The 18,737-nt window shown below is 35.3% G+C and overlaps 1 protein-coding gene across 1 annotated transcript in view; it reads left to right on the forward strand.

The window, feature by feature from the left end:
* CDH19 (cadherin 19) overlaps positions 1 to 17,249 on the forward strand; it is a 47,228-nt gene extending 29,979 nt beyond the window's left edge. The window contains exons 8-11 of the mRNA XM_052660530.1: positions 3,987 to 4,108; positions 9,356 to 9,470; positions 13,435 to 13,686; positions 16,759 to 17,249. Of these exons, the coding sequence (XP_052516490.1) occupies positions 3,987 to 4,108; positions 9,356 to 9,470; positions 13,435 to 13,686; positions 16,759 to 17,249 (980 nt within the window). The remainder of the gene's footprint in view (positions 1 to 3,986; positions 4,109 to 9,355; positions 9,471 to 13,434; positions 13,687 to 16,758) is intronic.
* Positions 17,250 to 18,737: the final 1,488 nt, after the last annotated feature.

Genomic DNA, 18,737 nt, shown 5'->3' on the forward strand with positions numbered 1-18,737 from the left:
AAAAGGCTAATATTGAGGTGGAAATATCTAGGGGGAATAAACGTGTGATTTATAAGAAAAAAAGAGAAAAAAACTTAAAATGATTTTTTCTAACAAGAAAAAGAAGAAAACTCACAGCACCACAAAAAGCTAATGTTATGGTGGAAATATGTTGGGCAATAAGCAGTGTGATTTATAATAAGAAAAAAATCTTAAAATTATATATATATATATATATATATATATATATATAACAAGTAAAACAAAGAGGAAAACTCCACAGCACCACTAAATGCTAGTGTGAAGATGAAGCTATGTTGGTGGAATAAACTGTGATTTATAAGAGAAAGAAAGAAAAAGAAAGAAAAAAAATGAAACAGGAAAAAATAAATAAAGGATTTTCAAGATCGTAGCTCTTGGTTGTGGAGTCTGCCCCTGTGGATGGGGTTGGGATAGTGTTCTGTGATGTTTTCCAGGTTGGCTGAGCTTGTGCCTGAGTTCTGGTGGATGGAACTGGATCTCACCTCTCTAAAGGGCAGTGCAGTGTCCAGGAGTAGGTTTCGGAGTGTCTGTGGGTTCAGGATACCTTTGGGCAGTTGTTGTACCTTTCAAGGTGTTCAGTTCACTTCAGTTCAGTCGCTCAGTCATGTCTGACTCGTTGCGACCCCATGAACCGCAGAACGCCAGGCCTCCCTGTCCATCACCAACTCTAGGAGTTCACACAGATTCACGTCGATCGAGTCAGTGATGCCATCCAGCCATCTCATCCTCTGTCGTCCCCTTCTCCTCCAGCCTCCAATCCCTCCCAGCATCAGAGTCTTTTCCAGTGAGTCAGCTCTTCGCATGAGGTGGCCAAAGTACTGGAGCTTCAGCTTTAGCATCATTCCTTCCAAAGAAATCCCAGGGCTGATCTCCTTCAGAATGGACTGGTTGGATCTCCTTGCAGTCCAAGGGACTCTCAAGGTGTTAGGCACGTCTATTTCCGCAGCTGCTTCAAAGTGGCCCTCAGCATAACTGCGGTGCCACCAGTCCCCTACTTGTCCCTGGGATCATTGCCGGTGCTTCTGTTCCCCGTCCCGCCCTGCGATTTTGGCCGAACCTTGCTAGGTAGGTGCCTGTGTGGATCCTTCTATGTCCTGGCGATTTGTGTGGGCTTCCCTCATCTTCCTGAGCTCACCCTCTGTGACGCAGGGCTGCGTGCACTTGGCTCTCAGTTTCCGAGGTCCACCTTCTGCATCACGGGCATTGTGTGCACTTGTCTCAGCTCCCTGGGCGTCCACTCCGCGTCACTGGGCTAGTGTGGACTCGTTTCGGCTCCCTGTGCCCACCCTCTACGTCGCGGGGTTTATGTGCACTTGTTTCCTCTCACTGCTCGCACTCTTTGTCGCGGGGGAGTTATTTGTTCTTCTCGGGGTTATTTGTTCTTCTTAAGGCTGTGCCGGGAGGGTTGTGTGCGCTGCCCAAGTTTGTATGCCTCCCCTCTGTCAGCACCTCGTGTTTGTGTACCTGCTACCTGGGCCCACCCTCTGTACTGCAAGGGTTGTGTGCGCTGGCTGGGTTTGTCTGCTGCACCACTCTCGGTTCCGCTGATCCCGCCCGTCTGTTTGGGGTCACAGTCCATGGCCTGTTAATGGGCTGAGAAGTACAGCTTTCTCTGTTTATTGCCCTCCAAGTCCCTGCTTTGCCTGATTTTCCAAGACTCCGCAGCTCCCCCTTGGGCCCGCCTATGAGAGAGATTCCCAGTGCAGGGGAACTCCTGTTTCAGGTCTCCCTCCCTCCCTTGGGGCACAAGCTCCTGCCCAGAAATTCCCCCTTTTTAAGTCTCCCTCTTCTCTCCGACCTCATTTCAGAGAGCTTAGCCTGTCTCCCGGAGGCCTGGGGTCTTCTGCTGTTGTCTAGAGGTTGCTTTGCAGGAGTTGTTCCATATCTTGATGAGTTTTTGATGTATTTGGGGGGAGACTGGTGATCTCCCCCATCTTACTCTTCCTCCATCCTCTCTGATTCCTGAACTTAATTTTAAACAGCTTTTTTTGGGAAAAAAAAATGAGAAAGATTTTAAATGATTTTTAAAACTAATTTTCTTAAATTTATTTGTAACATATACTTTGTCCATTTTACTTAGGCAGAAAGTTGTTCTACAGCGATGTATAGTTAAACCATAAAATATGAGTCTTAAGTTTTGAATAATTTCATCTTGAAATTTCCAGAAATATCTTTTCATATTTTAATGTTTTCAATCTATTTGATCCTGAAAATAGTTCAATAGAGTCCCCAAATAATAATTCTTAGTGGTTTATGTAATTCCTAAAGGCCATGGGTTTCTTTTATATGCAATAAAAACACCGCAAGTTTTAATTTTAACTAATTGGTTATGTATTGGTTAAAATAATTGCATACAAAATCTCATCCCAACCTGGAAAATCTCTTCACAAGGTGAAACAGATATGAACAGTTTTATAATTAAAAACATTAAACTAGAATTTGATGTGCATCATAGTTGCAAAGAAACTGCCAAGTCAGAAAGAAACCTCAGGCCTTTTACATACTCAACCAAACAGAATCCGCTGCAGGCATGTCTCAATATAATGGCGTGGGTAGCCATTCCCTTCTCCAGGTGACCTTCCAGACCCAGGGATCGAGCTCTGGTGTTCTGCCTTGAAGGCAGATTCTTTACCGCTGAGCCACCAGGAAGCCCAGATGAACAATTACTGGTATTAAAGTGGGAGCACTTACCACCACCACGTGTCACACAGTTTATCCTAAGTCCACTAAGTAGTTGGAGTGACCATTTGTGTTTGCTAACTAGCTTTATCCATATGAAAACTAAACTTTTTATACTTTTATGACAAGAAATATCTTGGTCAAGGTTTTTGCTGAAGTTAGGTGCCTACCCTCCCACAGAAAATGGGAGAAAATATGCTATTAATATCTTCCTTGATGATTAATTACATTCTGAAGAATTGGCTCCCAGCACCAAAAAAAGACAAGCTTGGGTTGTAAAGTTGGCAAGAGATTTGTCTCAGTTTTAAAAGGTTAACATACATTTCAAAGAGATAGAAAAATAATTTACAAGCTTTTCTAAAGTAAATACTCTAAGAAGGGGAAGGAAGGAAAGACTTTTCCCTAATTTTCAACAGAACTAATTCTCTCTTTTTTAAAATTGTTCTTTGCCTTTACACATTACAACTTCAAATATAATGCTTTTTAATTAAAAAAAGAGCCTGCAAGATTATAAAGACACAGAGACAAAAGAAACTCCTCCCCACTCTTCAATGTATGTACCTTCCAGTGGCTTTTTGAGTGAACAAAGAAAGATTTGAAATAATGACATACAAATATGCAATACCATTGCCTGATGGCTCAATTGGTAAAAAATCTGCCTGCAGTGCAGGAGACCCAGGTTCCATCTCTAGGTCAGGAAGATCCCCTGGAGAAGGGAATGGCAACCCACTTCAGTATTCTTGCCTGGAGAATCCCATGGACAGAGGACCCTGGCAGGCTACAGTCCAATGGGTCACAAAAAGTCAGACACGACTGTGTGACTAGCACTTTTTTTCAACAGGTCACAACTGTGGACAGTTACGCCTCCTAGTACCTTCAGACCACGTCTGAAGACAATTTAGATATTCACAACTAAAGTGGACAAAGCTACTGGCATTTAGTTAGTAGAGGCCAGGGATAATACAAATATGTTTGACAGTTCCTGGATTAAAAAAAAAAATGTTCATATATCTGACTATCTTCTTTACTTTTACTGCTTTTCCTCATCAGCTTCCTACAGTCAATGGCAGGTACAAGGCACGCGGTAAACACTGATTGAGCTGAATGTTCTGAGAACATTTTTTTTAGGCTATATTGTTGTATATGAAATATATAAAGATCCTGTCCTCGGCTTTTATTCATGTGAAATAAAAATATACCACATAGCCTCTAATGCAATTTTCATGACTATATCACCCCTAACAACAGCATTATTCTTTATTTTCATTCTGTTACTCAATTCGCAGACAATATCACACAGATTTCTTCAGTCCCTGTCTATGTACAAGTTCTCAATATCAATGATCATGCTCCTGAGTTTTCCGAATACTATGAGACTTACGTTTGTGAAAATGCAGTCGCTGGTCAGGTAAGAATCCATCATAAATCGTCAATATCTAAACAGTACTTTGTATTATACAGAATAGCATTTTCTATGTATTCCTGCATCTTTGAAATGATATTAATAAAAATAACCTTTATTTAGCTATATTAATTATAGGCTTTAATGTTGTAAGTTATGTATAACTTAAATTTCTTTCTTTCAAAAAATATGTCAACTTCAAATTTTCTATTTCCAAATTCCTCAAGTTTGAAAAATCTCCTAACCCTTAGAATTTAATAGTAAATCTTTTGTACTTTGACAATAAAGAAATTATTTTCTGTGATTCTGTAAATAATTTTAATTAACTTTTATTATTCCATCCATCATGCAAATAAAGATAAAATGATATATAAAATACATCAGACATCAACAGATGAAATTCAATTTGAAATGAATTATTAAATATATAAAGACTTAAGAAAGCATACTCATTTTGAAATACTTTATCATTACTTCACAATTTTTTCACACATTTTCTTATACAGGGCTTACCTTTTTACATTTGTAAAAGGTAGAGTTTAAATTAGATTCTCCTTTGAGTATCTCAGTTCCAATACACAATAACTTTACATTTTTTAGTTATCCTATTAAATCTCATAAAACATTAAAAAAAAACTACTTTTTAAAATACTGAGTAAGTATTGTAGTTGTTTAGTCTCTAAGTCGTGTCAGCCTCTCTGCACTCCATGAACTGCAGCACGCCAGGCTTCCTTGTCTTACACTATCTCCCTGAGTCTGCTCAAACTCCTGTCCACTGTGTCAGTGATGCCATCCAACCATTTCATCCTGCTTTCCCCTTCTCCTCTTGCCCTCAATCTTTCCTAGCATCCGGTTCTTTTCCAATGAATCAGCTCTTCATATCAGGTGGCCAAAATATTGGAGCTTCAGTTTCAGCATCAGTTCTTCCAGTTAATATTCAGGATTGATTTCCTTTAGGATTGACTAGTTTGATCTCCTGACTGTCCAAAGAACTCTCAAGAGTCTTCTCTAACAACACAATTTGAAAGCATCAAAAAAAAAAAAAAAAATAGAATCAAGTACTAACAAAACTATAAAACAAAAATTGAATGTTACAAAAACCAATATAAGTGTATTACTGATACTGGTTTTGTTTTTATTGGAGGTTTTTTTACTTAGATTCTTGATATATTCTGGTTGGTTTGAAATATATTATATTGTTTTTATAAAATATCTCAGAAGCAATAACTCAATAAATTTCATTTTCCTTTCTTAAAGTAAGTTAATATTTTTTAATTTATCAGATTATTTTATTTTGAAATTATTATTTGAAAGACAATGAAATGATACCTTTGAGTATGCATATCAAGAAAAAGAAAGAAAAATTGGGTAAATTATAAAAATTAAATCTTTATTTTATAATATGATATTTGTGTGTTCTAATAATTTGAAAATCTGAATGATGTAAACAGTGTTGGGAAGATGATACATAAATATATTAAAATTCTCCAGTCTTTTCAACAAATTTTGCTGTAACAAAAGGATAAGAAGGAAACAGGGAGGAAATGGAAAACTCCATCTAACCCTCATACTTTATACAAAGATTATTTTATAATGTATCATAGATTTAAACATAAACCTAAAACTAGAGACAAGCAGAGGAGAAAACATTATGTTATGACTAGGCAAAGAGTTCTTAAATATAACACCAAAATACCAATCCATAAGAGAAAACGTGTATTAATTTGACGTAATCAAAATTAAGCCATTGAAAATCCCTGTTAAAAGAATAAAAAAGACAATCTACAGAGTGGCAGAAAATATTTGAAAGTAAGAATGAAATGATATAACTGGTACTCAGTCTAATAGTCAAAATCTCCCTTAATACTGAAATACATTTGGTAGTATTTTTTAAAATAATAATGAGAATAAAATATCTGCTTCCCATACTATTAATTCATAGTGTTCTGAAGCTTAGGTCCATATAATAACACATATAATTCATATAAAACAGAGTTACCAAAAAGAAGAAAATATATTTGAGAACATAAGATTATCTAGTAAAGTGAGTAAAGTGCTGACAAATAAGAAAGAATTTTGATTTTTCTGAAAGCATTAAAAAGAGAGAGAAGAGGAGGTGGCTCTTCAACAGGTGTAATGTTTCCATTAAGCTGGGTGAATAAGCCTGTGACATCGTCACTACGGTTAAAAATGTGTTAAGAGGGTGGATCTTGTTTTAAGTGCTTTTGCCACAAAGTTTTTAAAATGTAGAAGAGAAAGAGGTAAAATTAATTTTAACGTTTGACAGAATACGATGATTTTCACATGTAATAAGAATATAGGGAAATATTTTATGTATTTTCTCATACTATGAAAATCACTCTTGCTTCATTTCCCACAGGCTCAGACAGCTGGGCAAAATGTTGTGTTAAAAGGTCTTCTGTATCGATCTGCTTTGGGTAGATAATACAATCACTGTAGGAAACCCAAATGCCAGAACAGTGCACTCTGTTCTAAAGGAAATCAGACACTCCCTTAATGACCTACGTGGCTAAGCAGAAGTTTTATTTCTGTTCCTTATGTGCAAATGGCCAGGATGGGGCGGAGAGGAAGAGTAAAACTTTTCAGGGGATTGCAAAATATGAATATAATAAATGAGTGACATTAGGGTAATTTGCCTTTTCTGTTTGGTGTAAATAGTTATCATTTTTCAAATTAATGATTCTGATTATCTTGACTGATACCAAATATCTTTTCCAGAAGTAAAGTAGAATAGCAGTAATTTTTAGATTCCTTCATACCAATACACAGTCTAACGTAAAGACAGTTACATTGTCTCCATGTAAAAATTTTCTCATGCCTAAATTTCTATGATCCCACAGTGTAATCCCTGGTGTTCTCTTCATCTTCCTTTCTTTCTCCTGTCCCTTACCTTTTATTTTTTTCAGACTCACTCTTTCTGTTATCCACAAAATGTCTCAGTTACAGTTCGTATGCAAATGACTTCTAGATCTTTATGCCAGTTCTTTCTCTTATAGTTAATGGCTGTAAGTCCAAATAATTAGAGAAAATTTCTACATCTATTCTACTGGAATGTAAACAGTGGTGATAGGGACACTCTTGGCCCCAGCCACCATGGGACACCCAGACCTGAGATGACTTGGCATGCTCCAAATGCCAATGAAACATTTGTTAAATGGATACCTTTGGGATATTCCTTATATACATTCATAGTTTAAATTTATATGTGATGATTTTCTGTGAACTTTTATAAAGAATTTTATTAAAAATTACAAAAGTAATTTATCAAAGGAAAATAAGAAAATATATATTGAGATAAAATCTAAGACTATTTCATTTTTAACAGAATAAATTTACATCTATACAAGTTAATGGCAAAACATAACATTTAATGTAATTTAAATACATCTAATAAAATTTTGTGAAAACTTTTTTTTGAAACAGTAGTTCTGCCTTTGTCTACTATCAAAATGTTAAGCTATCATGAGCTTCTCAATATTTTTTCCTTAAAAACATTCTAAATAAAGAAAGAAAACAGACTACAGACTCAATTTTCTTGTAGCTCTATTATTTGATTAGCACTTTGACCTTTAGAACAGATGTTCACAACCTTTTTGAATACTAAATGTGTATCCTAAAAATAAATAAAAATAATCCTAAAAATTTATATCTCCATATTAAAAAAAATTATTGAGTATAGTTGATTTACAGTATTGTGTTAGTTTCAGATATACAGCAAAGTGAACCAGTTGGCGCTCCAGTGGTTAAGAATTTGGGCTTCCATTGCAGAGGGCACAGATCTGATCCATGGTGTGCATGCATGCTAAGTCGCTTCAGTCATGTCCTACTCTTTTTGATCCTATGGACTATAGCCTGCCAGGCTCCTCTGTCCATGGGATTTTCCAGGCAAGAATACTGGAGTGAGTTGCCATGCTCTCCTCCAAGAGATCATCCCAACTCAGGGATCAAACCCGTGTTTCTTACATCTTCTGCAATGACAGGTGGATTCTTTACTGTTAGTGCTGCCATCCGAGGAACTAAGACTCCACTTGCCGTGCAGTGTGGCCAATAAATAAGTAAATATTTCTCCAAATTTTAAACTTAGAACATTAAGTGGGAAAGACAGAATTCAGAATATTAGACTTCCAAGCCCATAACCTTCATCCTGGCTATACAAAATCTTGTAATAACTCAAAAGCATTATCCTGATACAATGCACATTTATTATGCAGGTGTGGATTGAATAAAAAATGTTTTATTTTACTAGATTATTGAATTAACACTCCATGATTGTGATTTAATTAGGAATGTGTTGTAAGGCAAAAGATAAATCAATGTAGAGAAATAATGTACAAACTGCATTAGTTTCACAAGGTTCTTCATGCATGTGTAGAGATATGCTTTGAAATATAAGATTATAAATCATATCTGTCATCTTGCAACTAAGGGTATTTTTGCTTGACACATTGTTAAAAGCAATTTAATTCTAGAAAATTCAAAACAATAACTTCTATAGTCAATTTACTTTAATTTCCAGAATTAATCACAGTCTCACTATTCGATCTGGACAGCACATCTCTTTTTTGACAATAATTAACTACTTGACTGACACTTTCATGTCTTGAAAGCAAAGGACTAATTGTGAACTGATTTGTTCCTAGTTGCATTATTTCACTTTTTTGTAATCTGAGATAGACAGAGGAATTTACTTGACATGGAATACTTTTGCTCTAATCTTCCGGGTGAAAGGAAATCATGTACATCACCCCTAAGCTTTAAATACACTATTCCTAAAATCAATTTATAAACTCATTAGTTTAACAAATACTCAAGTAAGACAATAATGTTTATTACAGTTATGTCTCCAATATATGCAGGAACTATTTAACTTCAGCAAATCGTAATGGTTAGTATTCAGATAAGAGAGAGAAGGAGAAAAGGACAGAAAGGAGAAATCCAGGCAGGAAGGATCGGAGGATGTTTTCTGACAAACTTAGCTTATGGAAATCATCTCATCCATTAATAAGAATTTACTTTCTATGTAATATCAAAACATTCTTCTGAAAGGAGCAAGTAAACATGTTTTTAACCTCAGAAAATATTTTCATATTTTCCACCAATTTTGAGATATCCTCTGGAATATCCATAATGATTTTGGTAAAGCAATTTTAATAGAAGCTAATAATAATTTAAAATAATAATCAGAATATTATAAAGAGAATGATCAAAACTTATCCCTATTTTTTTTCCTAGGTGATTCAGACCATCAGTGCAGTGGATAGAGATGAATCCGTAGAACATCACCATTTTTATTTCAATCTGTCTGCGGAAGAAAATAACTCAAGTTTTGCAATCATAGATAATCAAGGTAATGCCATTCATTTATAATAGCTTTCTGTTCATTCTTCGAGATCTTGTTTAATTTTAAGAAAATTCATAGCATTACTTTTTATACTGTTCCTGCAATATGATAGTGTTGAGAAATTATTCGAGGAGTGGCAATGGAAATGGGAAACAAAACCCAAAGTAGTGTTCTGGGAATAATAGCCTCATTTCCCATTGGATTTCTTTAAATTGGAAGCACTTCTTCAAGTAATTATTGGTTATAAGCCCTTGCAAAGTCTGAATGACCTTGAAAATATAATTGCAGTTCCTCTCATGTCTTCATATCTGGAAAAGAAAATTGTATATGCTTCCTTGGTAGCTCAGACGGTAAAGAATCTGCCTGCAATAAGGGTGACTCAAGTTCAGTCCTGGGTTGGGAAGATCCTCTGAAAAAGTGAATGGCAACTCACTCCAGTATTCTTGTCTGGAGAATTTCATGGACAGAGGAGCCTGTAAGACTATAGCCCTTGGGGTCCCAAAGAACTGGACACTCCTGAGCAACTAATGATCAATGCAAAGAAATAGAGGAAAACAACAGAATGGGAAAGACTAGAGATCTCGTCAAGAAAATTAGAGATACAAAGGGAACATTTCATGCAAAGATGGGCTCAATAAAGGACAGAAATGGTATGGACCTAACAGAAGCAGAAGATATTAAGAAGAGGTGGCAAGAATACACAGAAGAACTGTACAAAAAAGATCTTCATGACCTGGATAATCATAATCGTGTGATCACTCATCTAGAAACAGACATCCTGGAATGTGAAGTCAAGTGGGTCTTAGAAAGCATCACTACAAACAAAGCTAGTGGAGGTGATGGAATTCCAGTTAAGCTGTTTCAAACTCTGAAAGAGATGATGCTGTGAAAGTGCTGCACTCAATATACCAGCAAACTTGGAAAACTCAGCAGTGGCCACAGGACTGGAAGAGGTCAGTTTTCATTCCAATCCCAAAGAAAGGAAATGCCAAAGAATGCTCAAACTACCACACAATTGCACTCATCTCACATGCTAGTAATGTAATGCCCAAAATTCTCCAAGCCAGGCTTCAGCAACACGTGAACCATGAACTTCCTGATGTTCAAGCTGGATTTAGAAAAGGCAGAGGAACCAGAGATCAAATTGCCAACATCTGCTGGATCATGGAAAAAGCAAGAGAGTTCCAGAAAAACATCTATTCCTGCTTTATTGACTATGCCAAAGCCTTTGACTGTGTGCATCACAATAAACTGTGGAAGGTCCTGAGAAATGGGAACATCAGACCACCTGACCTGTCTCTTGAGAAATCTGTATGCAGGTCAGGAAGCAACAGTTAGAACTGGACATGGAACAACAGACTGGTTCCAAATAGGAAAAGGAGTACGTCAAGGCTGCATATTGTCACCCTGCTTATTTAAATTATATGCAGAGTACATCATGAGAAACTCTGGACTGGAAGAAACACAAGCTGGAATCAAGATTGTCAAGAGAAATATCAATAACCTCAGATATGCAGATGACACCACCCTTATGGCAGAAAGTGAAGAGAACTAAAAAGCCTCTTGATGAAAGTGAAAGAGGAGAGTGAAAAAGTTGGATTAAAGCTCAACATTCAGGAAATGAAGATCATGGCATCCTGTCCCATCACTTCATGGGAAATAGATGGGGAAACAGTGGAAACAGTGTCAGACTTTATATTTTTGGGCTCCAAAATCACTGCAGATGGTGATTGCAGCCATGAAATTAAAAGATGCTTACTCCTTGGAAGGAAAGCTATGACCAACCTAGATAGCATATTCAAAAGCAGAGACATTACTTTGCTGACTAAGGTCCATCTAGTCAAGGCTATGGTTTTTCCAGTAGTCATGTGTGGATGTAAGAGTTGGACTGTGAAGAAGGCTAAGTGCCAAAGAATTGATGCTTTTGAAGTGTGGTGTTGGAGAAGACTCTTGAGAGTCCCTTGGACTGCAAGGAAATCCAACCAGTCCTTTCTGAAGGAGATCAGCCCTGGGATTTCTTTGGAAGGAATAATGCTGCTTAAACTCCAGTACTTTGGCCACCTCATGAGAAGTGTTGACTCATTGGAAAAGACTCTGATCCTGGGAGGGATTGGGGGCAGGAGGAGAAGGGGATGACAGAGGATGAGATGGCTGGATGGCATCACTGACTCGATGGCCGTGAGTCTGAGTGAACTCCGGGAGTTGGTGATGGACAGGGAGGCCTGGTGTGCTTCGATTCATAGGGTCGCAAAGAGTCGGACACGACTGAGTGACTGAACTGAACTGAACTGAGCAACAAACACTTTTTCACTTTTCATAGTCACTTGATTGATTCAAAGATATTTGGAATCATTAATTAAAAGCTATAAATATGTGAAAAGGCTGTTCTTTTCCCTTCAAAACTAAATAGTTGTATCAGCCTAAGAACAAAATGTTCTAAAGGTTTTCATATGGAGAGATGGAGTTCCTTTTCCTTCCATACAGAAGTAGGTCAACTTTGTACAAAGCTGCAGTGTTCTTTTTTCTTTCAGTAAAATATTTTTTGTTGTCATATATGTTTCTATTCTAATTTTGCTTCATATCACAAAGATATGCAGCACTGTAGGAGTCATTATTCAGGCATCTATAGTCAAACACCTGCAGCTGTTCTTCCTTACACCTGAGTTTAAGCTCCCGTCAAGGGGAGATCTTTTATGGAAGGATAAACGCAGACTCATTCTTTCCCCTTTGGCTTTGTCAAATTCCCTAGTGAAAGAAACTCAAATAGATTTAAGATTTAAAAAAAAGCCACATCAAAATAAGAAATAAGCTATAGATTTGTTTATATTAATATAAAATAAATTAGTGGGACAAAATAGATATATTGAAACATAAAGGGAACAATTTAATATTGGTTTAATATTTGTGGTTATAAGTAATTTAAGAAAATACGTACCAAAAGTATAAACTTTCTCACCCGTTTGATCTGTCTAGTGAATAAAATCACAGGTTTATAGACTTCAAGAACATGATGGAGAGTTTGTTTTTAACAGGAGATTTGGGAAAAGTGATAAGTAGGCATACATTTCAAAAGACTTTTATTTTCATTTATCTATTTCAAAGACTTCCATTTATCTATCTCCTCTTATTTGTTTGTGTCTTCTAAAATTTGTTTGATTGCTACAGAATATGTTTCAAGGAATGCCAATATAAAAAAAAAAAGTGTCTGGGGGGAAACATATTGTGTATCATAGACTGATACACAATAAACTGCACTGGAGAAGACCATTTAGCATATTTGGGGAGTCAAGGAAAAAATTAAATATGTTGAAGTATCTATGATTTATTTTTGTTAACTATTTGAGCGTTCTAGCCAAGTGAATTAATCAGTACTATTAAGGTTTAATGATTCTCTGAAATATAAGTAGAAAATAGGTTAATAATGTCAAGATGAAATGAAATGTTCTAAAAGAAACTTTAACTCCAAGTAAAATTAATTATTTTGCCTTATTAATAAATACATTATTTGAGATCACTTACTGTGACACAGAGGTGACTTTGAAAATCTCATGTATTCATATTATTTGTGAAAGTAATGAGTTTCTATTAGAAAAATGAGTCATGAGTATTTAATTCAAATGAAACTGATGTGTCTTTATACATTTAATGCTAGTACCCCCATATACTGTCAATGGCTAATTAAAAAGCAATTTCTTTTCTGTGTTCCATATGTACGTTTCCTATCTTTACCAAAAAAAAAAAAAAATAGAACTGAGTTATATAATTCATCTAATTTTGTAATTGGGATTTAGGCAAAGTCGAAATCAGTAATGACTTTTTGAATTGATCTTTTAATTTTCTTTTTCATCAGAAATGTACTCTTTCTTATTTGAGCTTATTTAATCTCTACATTCCTGCTTCTTCTACACTTAGTGGCTATGAATTTCTTTTGCATTATTAAAAAAATTATGCCTGTGGATTTTTGTTTTAGATAACACAGCTGTAGTTGTGACCAATAGAACTGGTTTTAGCCTTCACGAAGAGCCTGTTTTCTACATATCCATCCTAATTGCTGACAATGGAATCCCATCGCTTACAAGTACAAACACCCTTACCATACACGTGTGTGACTGTGGTGATGCTGACAGCACACACACCTGCAGTCATAAGGATTTTATGCTTTCCATGGGATTCAGGGCAGAAGTCATAACTGCTGTGCTGATATGCATTATGATAATATTTGGTAAGTCATGTGAACTGAGCATATATTCATTTATTGACAGCAATATGATGCATATAGAAAAGAGTTAACCCCATTATAATGATATAATGTGGACGTGTGTGTGTGTGTGTGTGTGCCTGTTTGTGTGTGTTTAATTGCCCTTATGAATGTGTTACAACTCTTAAATCAAGTGGAGTAAATGAGAAATGGAGTGAATATGCACTTCAGGTTGAAAATCAATGACTCTTGAATTTGATGAGTATATGAGTACATATGTGCACGGCCTTTTAAGAGTGGTTTTGACACACACACTGCAACATATGTAGTAATATAAAAATTAGTAATAATAATGGCCAACTTCTGTTGTGCACTTATTATATTCCAGGAGACTGTCTTAAGTGATTTGCAGAAATTTTGCAGTTTACTCCTCAAGATAACCTCAAGAAGTAGCAACTGTTATCGCCTGTATTGTACGGATGAAGAAAGTGCAAGTCAAAGAGTTACCTAATTTACAAAGGGTCATGCAGCTAGTAAATGAAGTGCTGAGGTTCCATAACCATAACACACCTTCATCCAACCCTTTACTGCAGTACACTGAAGCCTAGGAGCATTGGGGAGTAAATGTTAGGATGAAAAAAATGTAAACGAGAAGTAACAAGGATCTACTGTAGAGCCCAGGGAACTTGTCAATACTCTGTACTGGCCTATGTGGGAAAAAGTCTAAAAAAGACTAAATATGTACACATGCATAACTGATTGCTGTACACTTAAAACTAACACAGTATTGTAAATCAACTCTACTCCAAAAAAGAAAAAAAAAGGAAATTCCAACTGATCAGGACACACATAGTTCTGTCGGTCACATATATCTCAGGGTTTCCAACTTTCCAGCATTTATCATGAGGAACTAACAGAAAGCTTCCTGCTTTAAAGAAAAAAGAAAAACCACTTGTTTGTGATGGGTAATTATGCTTAAGCTAGCTTTGCAGTTAAAAATAAACATAGTTTTCATTCTGAACATGTAAAAGAGAGAGTCTAACTTAAAAGTGTTAAACACGAAAGAAATCTCAGTAAAATAGCTCCACTTGTTTTCGTCTGTTTGCTATTGTTGTTGCTGTTGTTTTTACAAGGGAATAAGTTATAGTCATTTTATAGATGAGGCAAATGAGGCTCCAAATGTTTTAGCTAGGCTTTCAAAACTACACATTATGCATCAAACACAACTTTTACCTTTTCTTAACATACCAGTCTATATAGTCTAAACCTTTCTATTGTTTCCCTCATAACTTCACATCAAAGCCAACACAACTGTATTGAATGTTGACAGCAACTGTATCAGCCATGCGTTATGAAATCCCAAACTCACTACTCAAACTGACATACAAAATGTTTCAGGATTTGCTTTACTTTCACTCTTCTCATCTTTCTCAAATCTTTAAAAAACATGCATTTCTCTTTTACCAAAGTTACCCTTCTTTTCTACCTAGCTTCAGTTTTTCAAATTATTTTTGATGATCCTTTATCATAAAACTGAATTTAGAGCTATATAACTAGATATCAGAAGCAAGAAGCAGTAGAAACAGTATGATGTTTGCAGGTTGCAAATACAAAATTGCTCACTGGTACAGACCCAAACCTAGTCCCGAGACCCTGCAAGTAAACCAAGGGCAACCTCACAGTCAAGGACATGAGTCATATTGAAAAGGTGGAATGTCAGGTTCAACAATAGTCAGAAGTTTCCTGTGAAAGTTTCATGAATATGTGCTTCAATTCATAGATTGAAAAATTATTTGTTAGCTCCCTTTCTATTTCAACCATATATCTCAGCTTTATTAAATTACTGTACCTGGATTCAGGCACAGTGAGCTTATTTCAGGAACACTATTTCAATTTATTTAAATGTAAGATTTACCCAAAACACTGCCTAAAGTATTTCTCTTTTGATAATATTAATAACATTACTTCCTGTTTGTTTCAGTCCTGTAGATGAAATTCTGAACAGATACATAAGATCTGAAATTGTGTAAAGGTTGACTATTCATGAAACACACACATTCACTTTTCTCCAAAAATTTTTAGAAAAGCATTCTGAAATTGTTCTATTTCTACACAATTTTAAAAATATTTTATATTGATACAATTGATTGATGTGAACATACCAGTGTTATGACTCAAAAACCTGGTAAGTTTGGAATTTCTGAAATTAGTATGGTATAGCAAAGCACAGATTGTGAACCAACTTTCTGGTTTTGAATGCCAGCTTTTTGTTTCCTAGGCATGTGATTTAATCTCTCTGCACTTCATTTTCACCATCTTTACTAGAGCACTATAATAAAATATGGGTATCACAGCAAATCAATGAATATATGTAGAACTTTTAGAAAAATGACTAGTACAGACTTTGTAGTCAATAAATACTAACTTAGAAAGAAATTATGCCACAGAATGTGTCTCAGTAGTAAAAATCAAACCATCTCAGTGTGCTTAACTTCCTCTAACACGGATCACTGGTTCCTGAGATTGACAGAGGCACGTAGATTGGAAAATCTTATTTCTCATCTTTGTTCTATTTTCAATAAAGAAAAAAAATACAATTTTGTCATAAATTGATCATCATATAAAGTTCACTATATTTCTCTGATGTTTTTCCACTCTAAATCATCAACCAGTTAAGACTGCTATACTGCCTTATCTTTCTGCAAGTCCCTCTGGTAAATTTTCAATGACAAATATATCTTTGCTTTATAATCAGAAAACTGACGCTTTTGTCTTAAGCTTGTAACAAAAACAAGAATTTATAGCTTATTATAAATAACATACTATTTAACAATTTTTATAATGTAAATAGATAACATTATATATTTAATTATAGTATGCATTAATATTAAAAATGTAACAATATTTGATCATGTATTTCAATACAAATAGAATGAATATATAGTATAACATTATTAGGCATTATTGTTCATTTATAATATAGTAATATAAATATAAACATGCATTATATTTATAATGGAAGTAATATGAAGCCTTAATATTTATAATATATAATATTGTATTTGCGTTAATGTTCTGATACGCTTTGTTTCATAGGGTTTATTTTTCTGAACCTCGGTCTGAAACAACGGAGAAAACAAACGCTGTTTCCTGAGAAAAGTGAAGAACTCAGAGAGAATATATTCAGATACGATGATGAAGGTGGCGGAGAGGCGGACACAGAGGCCTTTGACATTGCACAGCTGCGAGGCAGCGCGGTAATGCGGGGCCGCAAGCCCCGCAGACACGCCAGGGCGGAGATGCGCAGCCTGTACAGGCAGTCTCTGCAGGTCGGCCCGGACAGTGCGGTGTTCAGGAAGTTCATTCTAGAAAAGCTGGAAGAGGCTGACACTGACCCCTGTGCCCCACCTTTCGACTCCCTCCAGACCTATGCTTTTGAGGGAACAGGGTCCTTAGCTGGATCCCTGAGCTCCTTAGACTCTGCACCCTCTGATCACGATGAAAATTATGATTATCTTAACGAACTGGGACCTCGCTTTAAAAGATTAGCGTGCATGTTTGGTTCCGCTATGCAGTCAAAGAATTAGGGCTTTTTTCACTAATATATATTTTTTTAAATGCTAATGTATGTTTGGGCAAACTGGTATTCGCTTGGTGAAAAGTTGTTTACTTCAGATCCCTGGGAAAAGAAAGAGATGCAACTTATACTATTCTCTGATTTTCTTGGAGTAAATATCCCATATCGTCCCTGACTGCAAATAAGGGAAGTGAAGCTAATTGCAGACTCCCTCTAGCAGGCCCCTGAAATACTCTTTCAGACTTTTTTTTTTTTTTAATGTCAAATACAAATTCTCAAAATTTTTGACTGTTTAATGTGAAAAGGGCAATGAACTAGATCGTCTTAACTTTATTTCATTTATTCACATTGTGAATCTTGCAAAGTAAGAGTAAAGTGTTTCTGTGTGTTAACTTCCTGATACTCTACAGAGAAAAACATATAGGAGAATCTGGGTAGTTATATACAACTTTGAAAAACTCTTTTCTATGAACATGCAAGCTTATGCCTGAGTCTATGATTCATTCCAGTTTGATATTTTAAAATTGTCTTCAATACCACATTTTAAAACTGTTTTCAAATTTAGGCAGATGCTTGGTATTTGTTTATGAATCAAAGATATAGTGTAAATTTATATTCTCTTTGATATTACAGCTTTATAGAAAAAAAGGCATAGACTATAGGAGATTTTCATAAGTTATTTTCTTATGTATTCAAAATACTTCTTTATCATGTCACAATGCAAACACAAAGTACATATCAATATTTCCTCAAGATTAAATTAAAACTTTAAAAAAAAAATTGTGTGAAATTTTTTCATTTTAATTTTATTGCTACCAAAATGATGGAAGTAAGTGAAAGGAGTTCAACCTGGAATTAGTATTCATCCTAAATATTATGATCAACTGTGCTGCTCTTACTGTGCATAAAATAAAATAAAACATGATAAAATTCTCAGCATTTCCTTTTTTATCGATGCTTAGACTGTAACTGATTCTTCTATGTCATTTTTTTATTACTCAGTATAAAATTAGGTGCAATAGTTACTTTTATTGTAACATTATGGAGGAAATATGCTAAGCTGCTGGACATAAAGCTTGAAGGTAACATTAGATAGTAAGATAATAAAACACTGATTTTAATCAACCTTGTAAGAACGATTCTTGTTCTGTCTAAATCAAAGTGAAATTCGAAATTCACAGGTTGAACAGAAAGTAGTGAATACTGTGTGCTCAAAATTGCTATATGTGTTCATTTTTTATTAATAGGATATGAAACTGAACTGCACTAAATTGATCATATATGTTCAAATCAAATATTTCAAATAATTTTGAGCTGAATTTGGAACAGTTGAATACCTACAATCTCTCTCTCTGTATTTTGAGATATAAACATCCAAACCATGTAATAGAAGATAATTTTTTCATCAATATCAATCAGGTATCATTCATATCATTTTGTGTCAGAAACACAGATATAATTTTACAAAAGCCTGAGAAAACCAGACTTGAAATACAAC

Source organism: Budorcas taxicolor, chromosome 22 (genome assembly GCF_023091745.1).
Source record: "Budorcas taxicolor isolate Tak-1 chromosome 22, Takin1.1, whole genome shotgun sequence".
NCBI classification, from domain to species: Eukaryota; Metazoa; Chordata; class Mammalia; order Artiodactyla; family Bovidae; genus Budorcas; species Budorcas taxicolor.